The sequence below is a fragment of the Toxorhynchites rutilus genome, chromosome 3 (genome assembly GCF_029784135.1).
Source record: "Toxorhynchites rutilus septentrionalis strain SRP chromosome 3, ASM2978413v1, whole genome shotgun sequence".
In the NCBI taxonomy this organism is placed as follows: Eukaryota; Metazoa; Arthropoda; class Insecta; order Diptera; family Culicidae; genus Toxorhynchites; species Toxorhynchites rutilus.
Genome location: NC_073746.1, coordinates 114,267,356 through 114,291,749, shown reverse-complemented (window position 1 = coordinate 114,291,749; position 24,394 = coordinate 114,267,356). Strand labels below are relative to the sequence as shown.

Below are 24,394 nucleotides of genomic sequence, written 5' to 3'. Positions count from 1 at the left end.
CGTTTAATTCAACTTTTTTTCTCTCATGGTTTTCTTATGGCATCCAATAGAAACATTCGTATCATTGACAAAATAGTTGATAGTTGAAATGTAGATCGAGCACACGGGTCGAAACATGTCCTTAAAGTAAATCAAGGCTCAAAAGGGTAAAGGGTAAAAATGGGACGCATTTTAAAGAAAAAGGAGTAAGATTTTGGGTCATTCAAAATGCTACTTACCTCGTGTTATTTGTTTCATCTCGTCTCATATGCTCCTATTCCTGCTAAGCATTTTTATTCAGCTTTTTTTCAACAAGATAGATTTTTTGTGTAATTTTATTATGGATATAAGAGTCAACTCAGGAACTGATCATAGAAGGTATCCAGGAAATGCTCGGAATATGTTTGGGTGTGACCAAAGATGTTCTGGTCAGTTACTCCAATAAATGAAACTTTTTGAATTCGGAGTAAGTAGAGGTGGGGTGAATCTGATACGTTTGAAAACGATTCTGGTCCCAGATACATATATTCCAGAAACAATTCCGTCCGTATCTCCGGAATCCAATATCTAAGCAAAAATCTGTTGCTAAGATACACACCGTCCAATTTTTTGTCACATGCCGAACTTGGAAACATAAAGTAAAAAAACATTTGCAATTCGGGTTTCAAAAATCAATTTTTAACTAACGAAACGACACAATATTATTAAATTTCGTTTCTGTGAGTCGGGTATTTCCTGAAATCATGCGGGAAAAAGTTGGGAAAAATGCGAGAATAATCTCTGTGACATGTAAAGTACACCTCTGTGACATGTAAAGTAAACCTATCCCTCGATTTACACTAAAGATAGACAAAACCGTGTAGAATGAAATCTCAGATTTTGCAATTTAAAATTTTGCAATTTAAAAAAAAATTTTATTCTGGTCAAAAGTTGCTCAGAATCCTCCATAGTAGTTGATTCTGAGCTTATGAAATTAGTACAAGAGACTTTCGAAAGAAATTCGCTACAAATCCCAAATTAAGAAAACTTTTCGCAAGCCACGAGAATACGACTGATCACTGGAGGCGGTATGAATGCTTCAAAATAATTTTCTCTGCTTAGTCCTCATTTTCGGTTCAATAGCTCAATGAAGAATTGGAATTTGCATATTATTTCTTTTGTTTCTAAAAACGTGATATAAACGAATAATTTTCAGTGATATAAACGAGACGTGATAAAAACGCCGAGTGACATGTACGTGACTGTACGACCAATGCTTTCCATGCTTTCCGAAACGTGCGCGTTGCTCAAACTTTTTTAGACAACTCTCGTATTCATTTATTCAGTGTTAGCTATTTTTATTAAACGGTTTTATTTACCTTGCCCTGTTTGTATGTTTGTAACATGTGTGTCTGTAGCGTGTCATTAATAGAAATTTGACCCCCTTCCTGTTGACCGGTTGATCTGAAATTTGGAACACACCTTTATCTCTGTAGTCATTATAAAACTGCGTATTTCATGATCTTGAAAATCCAAAATGGCGGATCACATATTTTCTCAAATCCTTATTAATATGGGTATCAAATGAATGGGCTTGACTAGTAGAACACGGTTATTTATGAAAAATGAAATTCAAGATGGCTGCCACTACAAAATTGCGGACTACATATTTTGTCAAAACCCCGTTAATATGGGTATCAAATGAAAGGGCTTGACTAGTACAACACCGTTATTCATGAAAAATGCAAATCCTAGATGGCTGCCACTACAAAATGGCGGACTAACATATTTTCTCAAAACCCTATTACAGGGAAACTTCGATATAACGTACCCTCGTTATAACGTACATTTTACCTCGATATAACGTACACATTATCAAAGTCCAAAGGAATAATTTTTGAATATTTTTTTTCTGAAAAAAAAAGAATTATATGTAAACTTGTGTTGTACCTTCAACCAATCCCGAAATACAACTGCTTTGTGATTCCGGATTCTAAATGAATCAAACCTCAATCAACAGAACGAAGGGAACATCATGAGTTGGCTTCGTCCTCTTATTGAATTTATTCATCAACCTTACTCAAACAGCAACACAATAAGGTAATATAAGCTACGTTTCAGAGTTCTTTATTATGCTTCGATATAACGTACAATTCGATACAACGCACAATTTTGAAAGTAAAAAGTACGTTATATCGAAGTTACCCTGTATTATGGGTATCAAATGAAAGGGCTTGACTAGTAGAACACGGTAGTTTATGAAAAATGCAAATCCTTCAAAATTCTACCAATTGGCGGACTACATATTATGTCAAAACTCCATTAATATGGGTATCAAATGAAAGGTCTTGACTAGTAGAACACAGTTATTTATGAAAAATGCAAATCTATGATGAATGCCACTATCAAATGGCGGGCTACATATTTTCTCAAAACCCGATTAATATAGGTATCAAATGAAAGGGCTTGAATAGTAGATCACAGTAGATCATGAAAAATTCAAATCTAAGATGGCCGCAATCACAAAATAGCAAATTGCTTTATTAAACGGTTTTATTCAGCTTGAATTCTTCGTATGTATGTTTGTATGTCTGTAGATTTGTCCCACATTAATAGAAATTTGACCAATAGGAACTGACCGAATTTATAAAATACCGTCATCTCTGCTGTCATTTTAAAACTGCTCATCTTGAAAAATCCAATTTGGCCGCCGCTACAAAATAGCTGATTCCATATCATCTCAAAAAAAAGGTTGATTGAGATATGTGTATCAAACGAACAAACTTGACTTGGAGAACACACTATGTATTTTCTGCAATCCGCTCAATATCGGTATCAAATGAAATTTTTTGGCTGATAGAATACAGGACAATGGATTTATTGTAGAGAAATATTCTAATGAAACAGATATTGTACTAAAAACTAGAAAATAAAATAAGTAAAAAAAACTTTTTAAGTTAAACGCTTTGATTGTGATTAACCCTTTCATTACGGCAGTGTGCTCCACCGAAGTGCTACCCCTGTACGGAACACTGCGCCGAAAAGTATGCACATCGCGCTGTGGTATGATCGAAGAGCAGTATGAATTTCATGTCGTCTAAAGACGACGCTCGTACACACAGCTCGTCGCGCGGGTGTCGTCTATAGACGACGCTCGTAACGAAAGGGTTAAACATAATAATGTACTAAAAGCTAGAAAATAATTAGGCAAGTAGCAGTGAGCAGTTATCACACCTCTTCTTCATTAGTCTAGGGCATTAATAAGACTAAAATAAAATCGTGGACCACGTTGGATTTCCATTATCCACAATTAACGACTTCATCATATGTCACATGATTTTATTTTAGTCTTATCAATGCCCTAGACTAATGAAGGAGAGGTGTGATAACTGCTCACTGCTACTTGCCTAATTATTTTCTAGCTTTTAGTACATTATTATGTTTAATCACAATTAAACCGTTTAACTTAAAATACTTATTTCATTATAACACTTATTTCATTCATCACTGAACTCGACAGTAACGTAAGGTGTTTCGATTATCATCGGTTATCTTGTCGGCGAGGTATTCCTCTATTTGTGAAGTTAATGACTACTGGGAAAACCCTCGAAGAACACTGAACAACACTCGAAATGCCTAACAGATGATATCATTTGAAGTCCCGCCATGCCGAATTGCGCTAGAACAACGGGTATTTGAGTCTTCTGTTTTCAAGTACCAATTGCATTGTGAATCCCAAATGTATTCTCCTCCTGATTAAAAGCAATTCACTTCATTCTCGAATGGCGTCTCATTGGATTTGGGCAACGGGGAGGTTAAGTCTAAAAAAAGAACATTTGTGAAAAAAATACTTCTCATCCGACCAATGCTGCCGCTCATGAGGAAGCTAATAAGATACCAACTTAAGCCTCGAAAACAACCCCTCCAAGCAATTTTGTGCCGGTGCCCAGTTGCTCCCCAGCGTGCAATAGAGCGATTAATAAGCGGAAAGCTGAAAAATAATAAGAACTCCTTCTCATTATTTACAGAAGAAGCAGAGCCCAGTCGAACCTCGCGGTAGTGTTGTGTTGTGTGTTCGTTTCCGCCGTGGTTGATGTGTGCCAAGTGGTGGTGTAGGTGGTGATAAAGGCAAGAGTAAATAGAACCGAGCTAAATAGCAGAAATAAAAACAACAGCCGTGCGCTAGAACAGTGAGTGTGTGTGAGTGTTCCGTTGTGGGGTGTCGCGTGTAGCAAGCAAAAAAAACAACATTGTGCGAGAATAGAAGAAAAAGCCGGAGAAATAGTATTCCACTACTTAAGCGAGTGTTGCGTTTGTTATTGTTGTTTTTGAGCACGCCGAAAGGGATGATAAAGTGTCCAAAGCGGTGTGGATAGTAATAAGTGGAAAAACAAACCTGTTAGCTGCTACTATCCGCTCGACAGCACAACACAGCACAGAAGTAAGCTAAGCGCAACCACCAGCTTTGGGTCGCAGAAAATGGCGGAAGCCGCCGGTCAGAATAACAACGCGAGCCAGGCATCTGGCGGGGGCACCGGGGGAGCAAATCCGAGTGCAAATAATAACGCCGTGGCCAACAGTAATCCCAATGCGGAGGTCATTCGGGGCCAGTTGTTCGAGGTAGGGCCTCGCTACACCCAACTGGCCTACATCGGCGAGGGAGCTTACGGAATGGTTGTGTAAGTAGATATCTTTCTTTTCCGCATATAGGGGAAAAGGGGGGAATTTGGACCACCTAAGCAAATCGCCTAATATTTCCAAACCAATACGGTCTAAATAAAAAATGTCACATTGTATACTAGGCTACACTTATTTTCTCTCAATCAATGATGTTTAATCATGATATCAAGCTTTAAACTACCAAATATATCATAAAATAAAAAAGATGATTTTTGGACATTAAAATTTGGTGCGGGGTGATTTGGTCCCGTGTGTGTTTCATCGAAAAAAAACTTATGTTGAACTTGTATGTATGTATGTATGTATGTGAATGTTTATGTAAAGTATTTTGGAATAATGTTACAATCAGTAACAGTGTTCTGGGATCGATACCAGGTGTCTTGTAGAGATGGGCAAATCGTTCACGAACGGTACGAACGAACTAGTTCGCCGAAAAGAGTGCACGAACGGTCGTTCTTTTTCAAAGAACGGTAGTTCTCCCCACGAACTGATTGCTAGCGAACGGTCTGTGAACGAACTGATTCCGAAAGAACGGTTTGCGAGTGAACTGTTTGAGAGTGAACTGATGGAGAATGAACTGCTTGTGAACGAACTGGTTCAGAACGAACTAGTGCAGCTGAACTGATTGGCGCTGGAAGGAATGGACAAATATAACGACAATGTTTGTAGGGAAAATAAAACGATATTGTCGTGATGAGCAAAATGCATCTAACGAAGGGTTTATTTTGTTAATGTATACTCAATTTTGTGTTAAAAATTATATTAGATTTTCGTAGTTTTAAAAGCAAAACTATATATTTTCAATTTCATGTATTCTTTCAATTCCGCGTAACATTCATATATTTCCTGATTATCAGAAAAAAAAATCTGGGGGAAGCTGAAGCGATTCATGGATTAGGTAAACATAAAATCTTATAGTGAGGGCAAAGTTTTTTCGTTGCTTTCAATTCATTGTTTGGCCTATTGCGTGTACGTGTTATCGTGATTGTTTGTATGATCGATTGTTAGTGAAAATCGCTGCTGATTTTTTCCCCTGAATGAACATTATGGGTCCTATTCCAGAAAACGAGACGAGCAATTCGTCTCGTCTCGTCTCGGCTTCAGTCACTGTCGAGACGAGCAAAATATCCCGTTCCAGTACACGAGTTTCATTGGAATGTTTTATTTGGTAGACTGGAGAGACTTCAGTCAGTTTTTCTCGGTATGATCAGTGATGTCAGATGAGAAGACATGTTTTCGTTTTGAGAAAAACAACGAACAGATTTAAAATTGTTCAATCGATACTCTTTTCTCAGTGCCAAAATATTAAAAAAACATAACAAAAAGGAATAAGTTTCATATATCTTTTGGTTTCATTGATATTTTTCCTCGAGCATATGGTTTCACTCAGACGTTTTGTTATTATGGATTTATTAGGGGCAATGTTTGTTCACCTAATCTACGATTTATTAAGAAAAGTTTTAAATCTATATATATCTATATATATGTTGTTTGGAAGAGGCCCATTTGAAAATCTGTAAAATCATACAATTACTGAATTGCATTTATTGGTAGCACTTGAAAACATACATTGCTTATGCAATATTAGCTTAGCCGTGAAACAATTTTTGAAGATAAAGGCGGAGCAGAAGAATACCGATGCTTTCAATCAACAAGGTGAACAAACACATCAAACAAACTAGACGATTCGACTGATTTATTGACGAGCGCGGCCAAACGGTCGTCGAACCAGACGAGCTACTCGTCTATTTTTAGTCGAGCTCGGCTTCTGGAATATGAAAACAAACGAGACGAGCGCTCGTCTGCTCGTCTCATTTTCTGGAATAGGGCCCTATGAAATATGATCTTACATGGAACCTGTGTGTTGTCCAAAAAGAGAATATGAAAAATTGCACATATTTTGTGCACATCAAATTATTACATAAACTTTTGTCGACCGATAAACATATTTTCACATACAGTTTGCGACTTTTAAAGAAGAAGCAGCTTATCTTTCCCCATTAAATTTCAAAAATATAAATCCCATACGTACACTATCCAATCCAACGATATCAATTAATAGCTGTCTATTGATGTTGGGTTCCAGCTAACATTCTAAGTTGTTCTTAGGAGCCACCGCAGACTGTAGACTGATTTGTCGGCCGATAGTTTGGTCGGCTACTTAATCAGTACGGAGAGGTATGCATGTGCGCACATTACGCCGGTTCAGTTGGGTCGGTTTTTGCACCAGAAGGCCGACCCGACCAAACTGTTGACAGAAAGTCTGTTGTATGCGGGGGCTCTAATACCGCTGAACGAAAGAGCGAAAGAACGGTTCAAAAGAACTGATTCGTTTTGATGAACGGTTAATGAGTGAACCGTTCATCAAAGTGAACTGTTTTGCCCATCTCTAGTGTCTTGGCCAGATTCCAGACCAGAAAAATTGGATTGAGACCATCTCGAATTCAGCATGGATTTTTTCACTGTTCGAGCATTTCCAAACACTTTCGATGTTTTGTCAAAGAAAATTCGTTCTTGATAGCCTGCATTGCTTTTTCAAGCTCCTCCTTCTTCCAACGTTGTCTGCCCATCCTCTTTTTGTAATTCATCAATTAGAACAAAGAAAAATCTCAAATCTGTAGGATCAATTCAGCCCACAGAAAGGTGTCCATGTTACCCCACACAACATGCAAAAACTAAAATGCAATTAATTTCATTTATTGTTATCAAACTTACAGTTTCACTGCATCAAATTGTTCCTCTTCTGTAGGCGAACAGAACTTTACTGCACAATACACGAAAAGTTTATTTAATCAGCGGGAAAAACCTTAACACCACGATCGGAAAACTCTCATTTTTTGACAATCAAAGTGCTTGCTGTATTCATGCTACCATTTCCTTCCACCTGTCGAATTTTACCAAAGTTTTTTTACGTTAGTTACATACGGTTCAACAATAAAAGGAAATGACATTATAAAAAAATCAAGTTGAGCCGTATTTTTTGAGATAATGGGGTCGAAATCACCCCATATGTCCAACTCATCCCGTGTTACCCTAAACAACATCCAGACAAACCATAGTCAGGAGCACGGCTCGGCATAGTCATAGTCAACTGTGGGTAATCAGCTGACTATATTCGTATTCAGTTAGAGATGACTTTTGGCTTCTTCACGCGGTTTCTCCGCCAAAACGACTAAACAGTCAGTCGGGCGTTTAGTCGCTATCTCCCTTTATCGACTCGACTATATAATTTCATTTTTCCCAAAAAGGCCTGGTTTAGATAGATTACCATCAACGGGAATTCAATTAGTCCTAAGGTCTCGACGAGTGCATGATTCAAGGGGTTGAATGTAGGTCGTGATTTCATTCGCGTGATATCTCGGCTTATGTCCAATCACTACAACCTAAACGCGCATCTCTATCGCATTGGGCTCGCAGCAAACAATCTTTGTGATTGTGGCGATGGCTATCACGACATCGAGCATATTGTCTGGTCGTGTACCCGGTTCCATGCTGCTCGCTCTCAGTTCTCCAGAGCACTGAGAGCACAAGGCAGACAATCGGATATTCCCGTCCGGGATATCTTAGGTAGCCGTGATCCTGATCTTCTGCTTCATTTATACCTGTTCCTCAGAAACGCCGATGTCAACGTTTAATGATGTTTCCTTCGTTGTGTCCCGGTTTCATATCCCTCCTATCCGATCTATAAACTTTTACTTAGTCGCGGCAATACATACACACACTCTTTACAGATACACGGGCCGACGGTTGTGCAGTCCATTGATGATGCAACAAGAGCCAAAGGTTGTACCGCTCATGACAACTTTAAACGAGCTGATGATTGCGCCGGCTAGTGACCATTCTATCCTGGATTCCTCGAGTCGAGAAGACGCACCACGCTAGATATGGGGTACAGACTAGGGGACGTTGCTGATTAATGGTCAGCTGCATCCCAATAGGAAGTATCCCGTGTCGGGCACACGTACAGAGCATTGGAGACAGCAACATACCAATTACGAGAACACTTGTAATACTAACCTCGAGCCGACCGCGAGTAATCGGTTACATATTACTAACATAGAAAATGAGAAAAACTGTCAAAATATTGAACTCCCGGCCCTGTCAGGCCATATGAGCCTTAATAAAAATATATATTTTGGAAAAAAAACGAGAATGAACAGTTAGAATTACAACGAAGTACTTCAGAATCATTTACTGCTGTTTTTCATCAAAAACAATGTAATAATTGGGTAATTTGGCATCAATTCATAAAATCCGGATTTCATGGCATGGCTTAATGAGTAGGGGCTTCAGATTCTGAACTGGTCAGCTTGCTTACCAAATCAAACCCCTGTCAGGAACTTATGATGATTGATCGGACGAATAGTAGATGCATCTTTCAAGCAGTATGAGTCATTTGAAGAGCCTAAACGAGCAGTATCCTCTGCGTAGAACGAGATACACACTACAACATGGCGCAGCTTGGTCAAAACTACCCAGAATGGATTATTTGAACTGATTGAGAACTAAAGATGACCTACGAACTACAAACTTATCGTAATTCATGTCAAATTGGCGTTAATTTTGTATAGGAGTGATAGTTTTTCCATCTGGTTCTATAGTTATGAAACACTGGAATTTTAACTTTTTAAATGTTTCGCGCCTGAACACAACAATAAAGTTGAAATGGCTAGTCTTATAAATGAAGATAGTTATTGTATTCTACACTATATACTTCAATTCAACCGACTTCTAACATATCTCTGGAAACTCAGACGAAATGAGTGGTTCTAGTGGAAATTGAATTATTATCAACTTATATCATCATACTTTTATTCATCGCTTTCGGTTCGTTTAACGTTTCGTTGAAAACGGCTGTTGACGGAAGGAGAATTTCGGAAGTCTTTTCAGCAAATCCGGTTTTGACGAATATAGCTAAAAGCTAATAATATAATTTTATTAATTAATTGTTAATATTATACATCATAATGTGAACTTACATTCTTTCTTAACCTCTTTTAAGTTATTCTGATCTTTCGTATTGGCCCCTTCGTGGCCCTAATCTAGAATCCACATTGATTTTAATTCATTATTAAATAGTCAAATTATAACCTGTCACATACCGCAAGAGTGTACTTTCCGTTCGTCTAATAATCCGTCTGAATTCCTTTATCGCTCTACAGCATCCACTATGGCTTTTCGCTGTATCTATCTAGCATTCACTTTGGCCTTTATCATAGTAATGAGAACAATGAACGGAAAGTACACTGTCGATCGGCAATGCGGATTGAGTATTACTCTCCGTAACAACGGCAATGAGCTGTTATTCTCAGAAGGTTCGTCTTATGATAGTTTTGTAAGATTTTTTTTTTCCAAAATAAATATTTTTATCGAGGTTCATAAGGCGTTAGCCTGACGGGGCCGGGTGTTCAAAATTTTGACAATTTTTCTTATTATCTATGTTAGTAATATGTAATCGATTACTCGCAGTTTGCTCGAGGTTAATATTACAAGTGTTCTCGTAATTGGGATGTTGCTGCCTCCAATGCTTTGTACGTGTGCCCAATACGGGATACTTCCTATTGGGATGCAACTGACCATTATTCAGCAACGCCCCCCTAGTCTGTACCCCATATCTAGCGTGGTGTGTCCTGTAAGATGATTTCGATTTTAATGATTTTTTGTCTGCCTGTTAACGTTTCGAGAACACCTAAATGGGCTGACCTGAACTTCGGGTCTAAAATGGTTGCAATCAGATAATTTTGATCTTCTTCTAAATAGTTAAAACGACCTCTCCAGCGTTTCAATATGTTTTCATACGAAGTAATTTCGGTGTTCTTTGTAGTGAATCCTGATTTTTCTTGACCATTCCCACTAACAACTATCCCTTCCATGATAAACGCTAGGCGACCCTTCTGGCCATCGGGCGGCGAATATCATGCTAACATTCCTTCCCACCCCCTGGTGACTGTAAGGACGTGGCCGGCGTTGACCATTTTAAGCTCGAATCACCGAAAATTGCACAACGAGAATGATTGCTTCATTCTGTGTCATTCTGTGTGTTCTTTGTGTAATTTGGTTGGTTCAGGTCAATCACGGAGAGCAACTACGAATTGTACAGTCTATCCAAGCTCAAGCTCACATTATCCATACATTTCTTGCACATTATCTACATTCAGCCATTCCATGCCAAACCGATATAGTGGTTCTCAGATCTCCATAGAAAGTGGCAGTTTTGTTCTTTATCGCAAAATATTAGGCCCGTATTTTTTCGTTAGGGTAACCATCTCCATTTTAGGGTGGTCCGAAAAATCTTTTTTTTCAGTTTTTCCCAAAAATGACTTTTTTCAAAAATTCATAACCTTTGAACCTCCGAACCGATTTAGATGATCGACATTGAAGCCAGTGAGCTAGTTTTTTATTTAAAAAAATATAGAACTTGCAAAAAATGTATTTTTTTTCGTAATTACTGATTGTAGTCGTTTTTTATGTTTTCATGGCTTTGGACTAGAGGGCGCTATATATTTTTTATATTTTTTCTTGAAATCTGTGGATTTTTTGCATAATATATCGCGTTATCAGAGATGCTGGTTTACAATATTTTTAAGTAATAATATCAGTTTGGTGTATTTCAATCATTGTTAGAAAATTTATTTCTTATTTCCATTACAGTTGATTCATCACGAAATGAAAATCACATAATACCTGATAATTGTAGGTTGTTGTATGTTATTAGAGTCAAAAATAATTATAAATATCATAGCACAACTTTTTCAACACACTGTGGTTGAGTGTCCTAGCATGTTATGCGAATGTACCACGAGTGTGGCTCACTGTTATAGTTTTGTAGTTCGATATTGTTCATTTTCACCAGATAGCAAGATCATCTTCATCGTCAAGTTCAAAAATAGCTAATAATTTTCATGGAAACGCGTTACAGCGAAATTTCTTCGGCTGTGAATTGCTTTTCAAACGCATCTCCGACACCTCCCTCCTTTCGCTGAAAATTCCAACAACCTGTGAAACGCCGATATAATTTAAGACGCTCAAAAGGAAAACGCTGTTATTGGTATTCAACATGAAAGCGCAACTTTGAAGAAGTTCCATAAAAACAAACACTCAAATCACGGGACGGGGGGAGTCATGGTCGGAGTGGTTTATCGTCGGCTTTATCACTTAGTAATAAACGACATTTGGGACAACGAAACCTTTCCTAACGATGATTTGTGGATACAAGCTATATCCTCGACGGATTTGGTTCATTATGCTTCGGCTGAGAATTAATTTGAGAGTGAATTGGTGCGCTCTGTGCGAGAAACTGAGAACAGACCAATTCCGCTTTCGGATTACAGGGTAAAAAAGACACAAAACCGCTTTATGGCATTCAAGGAATGTGCCAACTTTTTGCTACAAGACAGTAAATTCAAGAAAAAGTTTTAATTCATTTTTTGTGGAATCCATCCAGCTTAGTGGGATTAACGCGTACTACATTTTTCCGCAAACTTATAACCCAAGAAGAGGAAACAGATAATTATGATTTCAGCGCAATCGACGACATTGGCGGGGAAAAAACAGCACCCCACAAGATATAACAACGATAAGAAAAATTTCAACACACAAAAATGTCATCAAACTTCATCGTCGTCTGCCCTCTTCCACCGGACTATTTAGGAACCATAGCAACAAATAATTTGCTGCTCTTCGATGAATAACGAAGGGATGATGAGGGTTCGAGAGAGTTTCAAAAGACGCAAAAAAGGGTGCAGATTGTGGGAGATAACAACTAGAGGGATGACAGCTGTGCCTCCCTGCCAAAGGGCAACCCTACTCTGTCCGCCAATAACGCGATAGCGACAAGCGCAAATTGATCGTAGTGTTTAATTTACGTTGACCACTTATCTCGAAAAAAAAAAGTTTGGTTAATATTGAATAGAAATGTACTATTCGCTGAAATTTAGGCGACGCGTGACCAACTGAGCTACCTGTTCAATTTCATTTGCAACATTAAAACAACAGTATTGCGATGACAGATTTTAACATTTTTATTTCTCAACATTTATCTATACAGTAAAATCAGTTTTTGTGCGGTTTTTTTATGCGGTTTTTTTTGGTACGATTTTTTTATTTGAAATTTGAAAAAAATTAAGTCATCGGTCATTTTTCCCTATCTTTGATATGTATTTTATCGCTCTACATAGGGACTGTGTCAGCTAATTCCCATTCCCATGTTTTGTTTAGTTTTTTAAAGGTGTCAGTAGGAGCTTAGTTGATTTTATGATCTGCGTAAGTGAGTAGGCCGCTTATTAAAGTGAAAAAAAGGAAACAAATGTTGATCACGAATGGAATAATTAGGATTTGGGTTATTTTCTTGAGGAAACTTTTTTCATGCGGTCCCTATCCACCGCATAACAAAAAGTTTTTTTTTCGAATTGTGTATGCAATTGTGAATACGATTTTTTTGTGCGGTCACTATTACCCGCACGAAAACAGGTTTGCCTGTATAACAAAAGAATCCTATGGTCAAATGTGAGCGCAAACTTATCAATGGCATCTGCATTATCTCATAAAGGAAATCTTTTTCCACAGTCATCATCATAATTCCGAATAACCGTTTCTCGTCGGATCTCGACCGCAAATAATTCTTGATCCGTCGAGCAACACAAAAGTTCTATCTACGGATGCCGTTGTATTAGGCAATGTCAGTATCATTTTGGTCAGCCGCTTCGGAGAAGGTTTGATGCGGATTTTGTCCAACGATAATCGAAATTATGACTATAATTTAAAAAGAACCGTCAGCTTATTACAAAGCTTCGCTTCATCGAATTTCGAGTGGTATGAAAGAAGCATTTTCAAATTCCTAGTAGAGAATGCGACATCGAAGTCGGCAAATTTTTCGTGATTCAACAAAACGACGAATTTGTATTCTTCTAGTTCCTTAAGCCGTTTCGTCATTTTGTCAATAGTTTTGTCTATAATCGATTCATATAAACGACGACAATTGAAGACGTTACTGTAATTCCTTTTCAAGCAAAATTTGAAAAGAACATCCGTATGTGCAAAAATATTCACAAAAAGTGTAAGCAAGAATACAGTGTTGAACTCAAGGATGAATGCGTGAAGATCTCTGAATGTAGTAAAAGTTTCAGCATCACTGAAACTGTCGCCAAGGTAAATCTTCATTGATACATAACTACATAACTTCTTCTTGAATGGCGTTAACGTTCCCTTGTGGAACTTTTGCCGTCTCAACGTATGCATTAACTAGCGTCATTTATTAATACTTGGTCGAGATTTCTTAAGCCAAATAACACGCCTTGAATGTATTCCGAGGGGCAAGCTCTTGAATACGCATGACCACAGTGCAAGTCGAAGGAAATTTCTTTGACGAAAAATCCCCCGGCCAGAACGGGAATCTAACCCGAACACCCGGCATGATAATGTGAGACACTAACCACTCGGCCACGGGTGCACTACATAACTACATAACTCAAATCAACTATTTTGATCATTCGCGAATTCTATGACCATTTGGTCATTTGGTATTTTGGTCTCCCTGCTTCAATGTCCCGCTGCGTTTTGGTGACTGCGAGAAAAATGCCGCGAGAGATGAGATCGTATTAAAAAAACTTGACGTGTTCTTGTTGTTTGTGCACGAGTAAAGCAACACCAAGTTCAAAACTTGTGCGCGACAGTGAATATATGCAACTTTTGAAAACCGTTGTTTCACCAATGTTTGTACATCAGATTCATCTGCGGTCATTAAAAAGCGCCATCATAGCCCTGGACCACAATTTTGTCAGCATTAAGATCGAAGTACGCAGTTAATTCATCCACATGTCCGGCCAATGCAGCGGCGGTTTTAAAACGAAAGCAGACAAACGTGTACTACACCAGGTTCAAGTTGTCGAATGAACAAAATCGATGAAAACGCTTGAATTAAATCCACACATCAACGAAAGAACACCACCACATCCGCAGAAATAATGAATGAATTTGTTCGTTTATTTATTTGCATCACTCTCGCTCGGGGTGTTTGGTGCAGTGTACTCTCGCGGTCTCGTGGTCTCTCGTTAATTTCAATGACGTCAGGAGTAGAAAGAGAAACAGAAAGGAAAACGATGACAACCATGAACAAACACTGATGAGTAGTGGTGTGTATTTTCAATCGTTTTCATCGGTTTCGTTCAGCAGAAAACATTGAACCTTGAACGTCATTTTTACGCAAGGCGGCACATTAGTAGTAGTGATCGTTTCAAACGTGTTTGCCCTGTCGCACTTCAAGATACAAAAAAGTGTTTGGATGACGGCGGGTTCAGATGAAAGGTTTGAACCCGGTAGTCATTACTGCTTATTTCGTAGCGTTAAGGTTGTGTTGCGAGCGGATTGAGTGGTGTAGTCAAGTATTGCTATCAGATTACATTCTTCACGGTGCGTTTGGGTTCCACCATAAAAGAAAATAAACTAAAGGTGTTCGGGAAAATATAGAAATTACAAAAAAATAACTTTCGATAATTCCTCATCCATGTTACAAATGTGAAATAATACACACTTTTTTCTGAGATTGACACCCTTGACTACACACTCAAATGGTGTAACTTGGAAAGACTCAGTGTTAATCCTTCAAAAACAGTCATAATTCCATTTAACAGAAAAAGAAAGTATTAGATTTCACCTCTTAGATTGGGAGGTGTACAATTGGAGCTTTCAAAACGAACCAAATATTTAGATGTCTTGCTTGACCAAAAACTAAATAGGAACGATCATCTGAAGTATGCAATACAGTGCGTTCAAATTTGATGAAAAAAATCTTTCTGAACATATGTTCAAATTTCAACAATGACAGAGTTATTGATTTTTTTTTGTTTCGGACTTTGTTGCCTCACACTGGCTCTACATTACAAAGTACGCTACGGAATACAATTCTGTTGTTTTCATTTGAAAGATGAGAAAATTTAGTACAGGATATAGTAGTGGACCATCTAAATTAGTTCATTTTAATAACATTTTGCAAGTGAAAAACTTAAATGTTAATAATGTTTAATGTGCTGTTATTTATTTCATCGTAAAAATTTATATTAAACTAAATTGTTTCTATCAATTGAATTGAAGCACACCCAACTTTTATCTTTCCTAATCTGGCTGCAATATCGATATAAACAATTCTTGGTGAAAATTCAAGCAAAATCTTTAAAAATCATTATTTTTACTCCACTGTACATGTAATAGCCACTTAAATTACATTTTAACGTTGAAAGGTTACATTTTTTCTTGAAATAAGTCATATTTGAAATATAAAAAAAAAATATTTTTTTTCAAACTGTATATAATCGAGTCCAAAATTGTATATAATCGTATCACATATAATCGAGCCTGTATATAATCGAGTCCGACCTGTATCTAAAACCCAGACTGCGCTCTGGAGTTGTAGTAGTATATTCGGGAAAAAGTGGGAACTAAAACCGAGAACGATTCACTGGGTTTACTCGGCAATTGTGAGACCCAGACTAACATATGCCTCTCTAGTGTGGCCTAAAACTAAACAAATATCAGCTCAGAAAAAGCTCGATAAACTACAACGTGTGGCATGCTTATCAATAACTGGAGCAATGCCCAGCGCACCGTTCAAAGCCCTAGATGCTCTTTTATACCTTCTACCCTTGCACCAATATGTGCAAATTAAAGCGGAAAAAGGTGCTCTTAGGCTGAAACGCATAAAATATTTTCTAGAAGGAGATCTCACAGGGCATTTAGAAATCCAGATTTTCAACTGAACACTATAGTAAGCATGAATGAAGACTGGATTAAAAAACAAAGACTAACTTCAGTGTTCCCTTCAAAGTGATTGAATTCAACGCAACGAATGGGAAGAACGTGGTCCCAACACTCGTCCAGAATCACTCGTGTTTAATACCGATGGATCTATTGGTAAATCTACGGGAGCTGGGAATACTGGACCAGGAATCGACATGTCAATTCCAATGGGACAGTGGCCTATAGTTTTTCAAGCAGAAATACAAGCTATTCTAACATGTACAAATATTTGTGTGGCTAGAAAATACAGGTAGCCAATATCTGTATCTTCTCAGATAGCCAAGCAGCTCTTAATGCAGTAAAAGCATACACATGTCAGTCAAAGCTAGTTTGGAAATGTATTCTATCCTTAAAACAACTAGCTGCTACTAACGAAGTTAATCTATACTGGGGGCCTGGTCACTGCGGTATAGAAGGTAATGAAAAAGCCGATCTCTTAGTAAGATTAGGATCTTCAACTAAATTCTTCGGGAACCATTTTGTGGACTATCAACATCATGAACGAAATCTGAGCTCAAAACCTGGGAAATATCAATGATTGAAGCCAACTGGAGGGCTCTATCAACACCGAGACAATCCAAATTATTCATTACACCTTGTGACAGAAGAACACGCAACCTAGTCAGCTTGAATAAGGCAGATTTGAGTACATTAACCGGTCTAATGAGCGGACACTGTCCGAGCAGGTATCACTTTAAAAAAATCGGAAAACTGGCAGATGATAACTGTCGTTTCTGCAATTTCGAAGCTGAAACTTTGGAACTTTTACTGTGTCAAGTCAGTACACTAATTCAGCGAAGACTGCGGATTCTTGGGAAGGGCATTCTTATGCTTAACGAGATTAAAGGAAGTCATACCTTCGTGGGGGATATGCAAAGTCCTGGTGCACTTATTCCCTGAGTGACAGAACTGCACTACAATAGATCAAGCTAATGGTTGCAGTGGTACAATGCTCCTACAGAAGAGAGATTGTCTACCTGTCCTATGAACAGTCTGAACAGGCAGACGAGACGCCTCTGTTATCAATCTCCTTCTAAATGCAACCATTCTCGAGATATTGAAAAACACATTTCTAATTTATTGTCTTTTTAATTTTAATTTTTTTAAAACTTATAAATATGTTTTTTATTTAAAAAAGTTCATATGAAATAGAAGTCATGTAGAAAATTTAAAAGTCCAAGATGGTAAAACTATTTTTGACGAACTATGTGGAACATCGAATTTTTATGAATTTTCGAAACTTCGAATTTTTGTATAGTAACAATCATTTTTAGCCTGAATTTTATGAATCCTGATGTGATTTAAAACAAAAAAAAGCTCTTTACCAATCTTCATCTATATGTAGCCATTTTCGAGATATTTAAAAAAATATGTTTAAGGGCCGGGTGAGGGAGTGAAAAGTGCCCCCAAATCAAATCACTAGCTGTATGGAAAATATTGTAGAGGATATTAAATAAGAAATTTTGGCGGTTTTTTGAACCCCTATGTGGTTTAACATAGGATCTATAGTGAAAAACGTACTTTTTCGTTTATTTCACGCCATCCTCAAAAGCTTCGAGATAAACATTTGAAAAAAATACTGAATGTGCATCTTACTACGGTGTATCAAGAAAAATTATCAAAAAAAAAACCATCAAAAATTTTAGTACTAAAAAAATATTGAAATTTTGAATTTTTTTTTGATTTAGAGAATCAGTACTATTCTAATTCATATTTAAATGTGTTTCTACGGCTTTTTAGACATGTCTGATTTTTCTCAGATTTTTTTCAGTGCTGCTCGGTACAAAAATATATTTTTTTATATTTCCAAAGGGTTTGGCTGGGTAAGGGAGTGTAAAGCCCCCCAAACCAAATCACCAGCTGTATGGAAAACATTGTATAGGGTACTAAATAAAACATTTTGGCAGTAGTACCATATATTTGAGTTCTTATATGGTACACCATAGGATCTGTGGTGAAAAATGCATCTTTTCGTTTTCTTTCACGCCATTCTCAATAACTTTGAGACAAAAATATGAAAAAAAAATACTGAAAGTACATCTTACTTAGGTGTATCGATAAATATTTTCAAACAATTTTTTCATCAGAAAATCAAACACTAAAAAAATTTAAATTAATTTTAATTTTAATTTTAATTTTAATTTTAATTTTAATTTTTTTTTTTAAGATTCTAGTACTACTCTAGTTTGCATTCAAATTTATTCCTACGTCTATTTTAGGTATATGTGATTTTTTCGGATTTTTTATAGTGTTTTTCGCGTTAAAAAATATATGTATTTCCAGGCATTTCGAATTTTTCAAGAGGATTGCGCAAAAAAAAAAATTGTTTTTTTGGCCTTTGGGCATTTTCAATTTATTTTGAATTTAGAGACCCATTAGAGTAGTGCGGGGCAAAGGTGCGCATTGGCCATCTTGAAGCAAACGAACATAAAATGTTGAAAGCATTGTAGTCGTTTGATACTTTATGACACCAGCAGCTCACACATTTAAAAAAAGTTACACTTCATGTAAATGGCAAAAAGTTATGAGGTAAAAAGAGTTTTGCGATGTTTTGATCAATATTTTCCATTTTTGGAGATGACAATTTACTTACCTAAAATAACTGGAAAGTTCGAAACTACACTGTCAAGGAAACCTTTATTCTATGGTAGATGATAGTGCGTATTCGTTTTTGTGAAAAAGTCCAAAAGCTTTTTATAAAAATTCGATTAGTTCAAAAATTGCTTGTGGGGCAAAGGTGCGCAGTGGCTGTGAGGTAAAAGCTCGCACTAGCGTTTTGCTCTGAAAAAAATTTATAAAATGTTTTCAACAAAATTTTTAACGAGACCCACAAGAAGAAAACTGATTTGAAGAAATGTACTCCAGAAATGCTCAAATGGCCCGACAGAGACTTCGGGAGGAAGTTTCGAAGTGTCGGATTGCGGCAGACCTCGGTATTACTGAATCAGCTCTGAGGAAGAGGCTCATATCAGAAAGTGATTTATGATTCAAATTTTCTTTTATTGACATTTCTACTTCTGCTGGAATGTGTCAGCGAGCACCTAGTGCGGTTCAGATAGGTATTTAGGTCTGAGGATTTGCAGGCCACTGGACAAAGTTTTCTGTGGCATGACTCTCAAAGATTTACGTCGCATGGCGTTCGATTTTTCGGAAGCCAACAACCTCCAGCACGAATTCAACAAAGTTGCAAAACTAGCAGGAAGAGATTGGGCTTCTAGCTTCATGTGGAACCACCATCTGTCTCTTCGAACCCCAGAACAGCGCAACGAAGCAACATCGCTCCAAGGCAAAGCGTCGGAATCCTCAGAACCGAAATCCAAGATGAGGAATAAAAATAAACAATTGCTTAAAAATAATTCAAAATGAATTTCAAATGAAGAATGTTTTTTATTTTCACCATGCATTCAATTCAATAACGGTTATGTTTCGTTTATGTTTTTGTTTTCACAGTGAACTTCAAATGAAATTTTTTTTTTCCAACAATGAGTTTCAAATAAATCAAGTGAATGTATTTATAAACTTGATCTTTATTAATAAAAAGGATTTGGTGTCCGTTCCTCACGATTGAGCTCAAGAACGGTGCAACGGATTTAAATAGTCAGTGTCAGGATTGATGCGTCTTAGTTTGCATCAGGTTTATATGTCAAAAAAGAAATTATATACCGCGAGTATAGATAACGTACATAAAAATAATTTCTGTGGGAACTTGAGTGTTCGAAATGATTTATATCAATATATCAATTGTGGGTGGGACGAAGTTCGCTGGGTCAGCTAGTTTGTTAATAAAAACGAATTCTGCTTCAAATGATGGACATTTTAGGATATGTTATATTGTCAGTCTCCTTCCTCCCAAAAATTTCCACGTGGTATGTTCGACTATAACACCCACTCTTCTCCACCCATAAAAAAAACATAAAACACCCCCCTCCTGCCTACTGGACGGTGCCTACACTCTCTAGTAATGATGCTTCTCCCGCTTCTGATGATAAAGCATTTATTTTTGGTATAAGTTATCTCAGAAGTTCAATTCAATATGTGCGCACCCTTGCCACGTACGGTGCGCACCTTTGCCTCCACTATGAGGCAAAGGTGCGCATTTATCTTTTTGTATTAAAATAGGTATTTGTCCAATTACAAACACAACTCGAGAAATGCTTGTACTACGTATCGAAGGTAATTTATATAGTTACAATTTGGTAAACAAACGGAATTTTATTTGCTTTTATTTCAAGAGTTATTGAACGACAACAGTTAGGTGCGCACCTTTGCCCCGCATTACTGTACTGCTCTAAAATTTTTAAATTTTGTTTTTCATACGTCTAAATTTTGTCGGTATATTTAGAGCATTGCTAAATTTTTTCGGTATATTCAGAGCATTGCGCAGTACAAAGATTTTTTTCTTGTATCTTAAAATATATGAGATTATCTTTACATTGGCTTTAGATGCTTTACCAAATTCATAGGAGTCAGCAGGACGATAGAGCTCTATGAAAAAAATAAAGTCCTTATGGAAAGATCATTCGGAATAATGAGAACACTTAAGGTGAAGGTGGAAGCTAGCCACAAATGGCTGCCACAATGGCGCTCATTTCTTTCATCTCCCTCCCTCACCCCTCGCCAGAAAATCAATAATTTTGCGAAACAGTGTGAAGAAAATGATCGTTTTCGCACACTTCCCATCAAGTAATATCAACCAAACTCTAATCGATTACTCACAAGATATTAAATTTTCATCTGCTTTCGCACCGTATAGTGAAGAACGTCGGAAAACTCGAGCAAGTGCTCTGAAAGTTAAATTTTCGTTTTTCAATCTTCTGCAATGGTTTTGTTTGTATTGGTGGAAGCATCGTTATTTTTTCGACACTGATGCCAAACAACATCATCGAAACAGCTATAAAAACCACTCAATAAAATGTTATTCCGGAGTCATAGCGTCCCATGTCATGAAAATCAATAGAATAAAATTGTGTTGATATCAATACAATTATTATTTTTACGTTTAATGGGTCTATAATGTAAGTTTTAGCAACTTTAACATTGGGTAAGAAAATTGTATTGCAGAGCTCGGAACACTGCCACGGTTGCCTATGATTTCAAAAACAGTAAACGGAAAAGTATTAAATTCAATCTAAATGCCTCGGCCAACGAAGAGAAGGGTTAAGGCTTTCCAACGTGAATATGTGAAAACAATACGATCAACGAAGGAAAATATTAAGGAATTATCAACATCGAGTTACTATGCGGAAGAACTTGTTAATACCAAAAGTGTCCTAATTCGCATGTGTTATAAATTTGCTCATGTTACGCTCGCGTATAATCAGAATCATATGCAAATGCACCTTCTATATATATTTATATTTGCAATTGTTCATCGGAACATATCGTTCATACATTTTACTTTAGTATTGAATTGTTATTTGTTTTTTTTTCAAATGTATTCAAAGACTCGTGTCAATGAAGCGCCACACAGTCTGATAAGTGAATTGATCTATTTACGTGTGCTTTGCTCTTCTCTCACAAACACTATTACCCCATTTTTACACTAGGGTTTACCTATACTACTACAATGGCTAGCTTCCACCTTCACCTTAAAAAAAATCCGAATTGTTTTTATTTTTTTTTTATTTTAATCTTACAATTGAAAACCACGAATACAATAAAATAATCGATTTCAAGAAAATAAAAATAATAATGCAGACGATAAAGAAAATTATTTTTGTGTTTCGTAATGCTCTTAAAAATTCAGAAAAAATTACGCCACATGTAGAAAAAAGACATACGAACGCATTTAAATAAAAATTGAGCGAAAGTGGGTCTCAAAATTTTTTTTTTCCAAAATTTCGAAATGTCAGAAAATATATAAAATTATTTTGTACTTTAATTTTATTTTGTAATTTTTTTATCATTACATTTTTTGATGAAAAAATTGTTTGATATATAAAAATATATTTTTTGTACCGCGCAAAACAGAATAAAATCTGAAAAAAATCACACATGTCTAAAAAAGCCGTAGAAACACATTTAAATATGAATTAGAGTAGTACTTAATCTTTAAATAAAAAAAAAAAAAATCCAAATTTTTATTTTTTTTTTAGTATTAAAATTTTTGATGAAATTTTTTTTCGATAATTTTTCTTGATACACCGTACTAAGATGCACATTCAGTATTTTTTTTTTTAATTTTTATCTCGAAGCTTTTGAGGATGGCGTGAAATAAACGAAAAAGTAAGTTTTTCGCTGTAGATCCCATGTTAAACCACATAGGGGTTCAAATGAACCACCAAATTTTCTTATTTAATATCCTATACAATATTTACCATACAGCTGGTGATTTGGTTTGGGGGCACTTTTTACTCCCTTTCCCGGCCAGGCCCTTTATTGCATTTTTAATAGTAAATAGGCTCTTTTAATATGTTTGTCGTGTTATACCGCCATGTTCAAATTTTTTAAGAATTTGCTTAGTATTTTCAACAACTTTTCCAAATACATCATTATGGTAAAAATATATGTTTAGGAGTTACGTTAAAAACATTCGACATAGCGATAATTAAAATCAAATGATTAATATATAAAAAATTTGAAAATACAATGAATAAATTTAAAAAAAATTAAAATTGAAACAGACAATAAATTAGAAATGTTTTTTCAAATATCTCGAGAATGGCTGCATTTAGAAGGAGATTGACAGAGAGCTTTTTTATTTTAAATCACATCAGCGTTCATAATTTTTGGCTAAAAATGATTGTGGACATACAAAAATTCGGAGTTTCGAAAATTCATAATAAATCGATGTTCCACAAAGTTTGTCAAAAATAGTTTTACCATCTTGAACTGATTTTTTATGTTTTATGCATGGCTTATATTCTATATGAAAAAAATTGAAAAAAATTTAAGAAATATATATTTTAGATATTCCAAATTAATGTTTTTTTTAAATAAAAAAAGGCACTATTTTTTTCTCAGTGTATATTTTTTCACGTTTCAACATCAATACTCTATCACTCTTTCTAAGACACTATTTCGGTACGACTCATAGTTTTTGAGATATAAATTATCAAAGATTTCTCTTACTAAAATCGGTACGCTTTTTTAAAAAGTTACACTTGAGTAGAAAAATTCCCAATTGATGTGAAAAACTCATATTTCCTCCAACTCAAACGGAGTACAAACCTTAATTCGAATAAAAAATACTCATGTTTTGTCATTTGTCGATGTCATTTGAAATTGCTCTAGAGTAGAAATATTTTCAAATACCACATCGTCTCAGTAAATAACAAAACATAAACCATTGAATGAATTTTGATCTAGTTCGCAACTCAACAGTAACTTTTAACTGGCCGACGAAAAACACACGTTCGTACGAAAATGAGGTTAAATAGTGTAATTCGTTCGGACGAACTATGTTCTTACTAAAGTTCGAATGGATAGATTTGTTTCGTACCAAGAAATACGAATGAGGCATACTTTCGAACGTTTTGACGTTATTTTGTAACTTAACTTTCTACGAGTGACAACAGTTCGAGTGTTGATGTTAGCACATATATTTCGGTTGCAAATTCCGCGCAATTTTGAATTTGTCATTGGAAACATATGTTAGGCGTGTTATTTGGCATCTAAAGCTTTAACAAATCCAAGCTTTAACAAGAATCAATGAATATATGGGGATTGATAAGGTAAAGTTTCTTTATAAAACGTTATAGTGATTTGAAGGAAAAGGCATTGGCAGAACACTGATGGGCATATTTGAAAAGTAAACGTCAATATGAATGTCATTCATACAAACCAAATTTTCCGTCAAGCAAATATTCTTGAAGATGAGCGAAGCTATGTCTTTGTCTCGGATCCTTTTACTTTCTTCCCATGTATTACGTTTCAACCGCAGACACGTTTCAACGCTTCGTTCCCCGGGAAATGAAGAGTCATAAGAATAACACCCTCATACAGGCACGTTTTCTTGGGACTGAAT

The 24,394-nt window shown here is 36.3% G+C and overlaps 1 protein-coding gene across 6 annotated transcripts in view; it reads left to right on the top strand.

Moving 5' to 3' along the window:
- The window catches only part of LOC129775312 (mitogen-activated protein kinase 1), a 244,735-nt gene that overhangs the window by 33,855 nt on the left and 186,486 nt on the right, over window positions 1-24,394 (top strand). For all 6 annotated transcript variants that reach the window (XM_055779914.1, XM_055779913.1, XM_055779911.1 and 3 more), the window contains exon 2: window positions 3,987-4,637. In XM_055779914.1, the coding sequence (XP_055635889.1) occupies window positions 4,438-4,637 (200 nt within the window). In that variant the 5' untranslated portion in view covers window positions 3,987-4,437. The remainder of the gene's footprint in view (window positions 1-3,986; window positions 4,638-24,394) is intronic.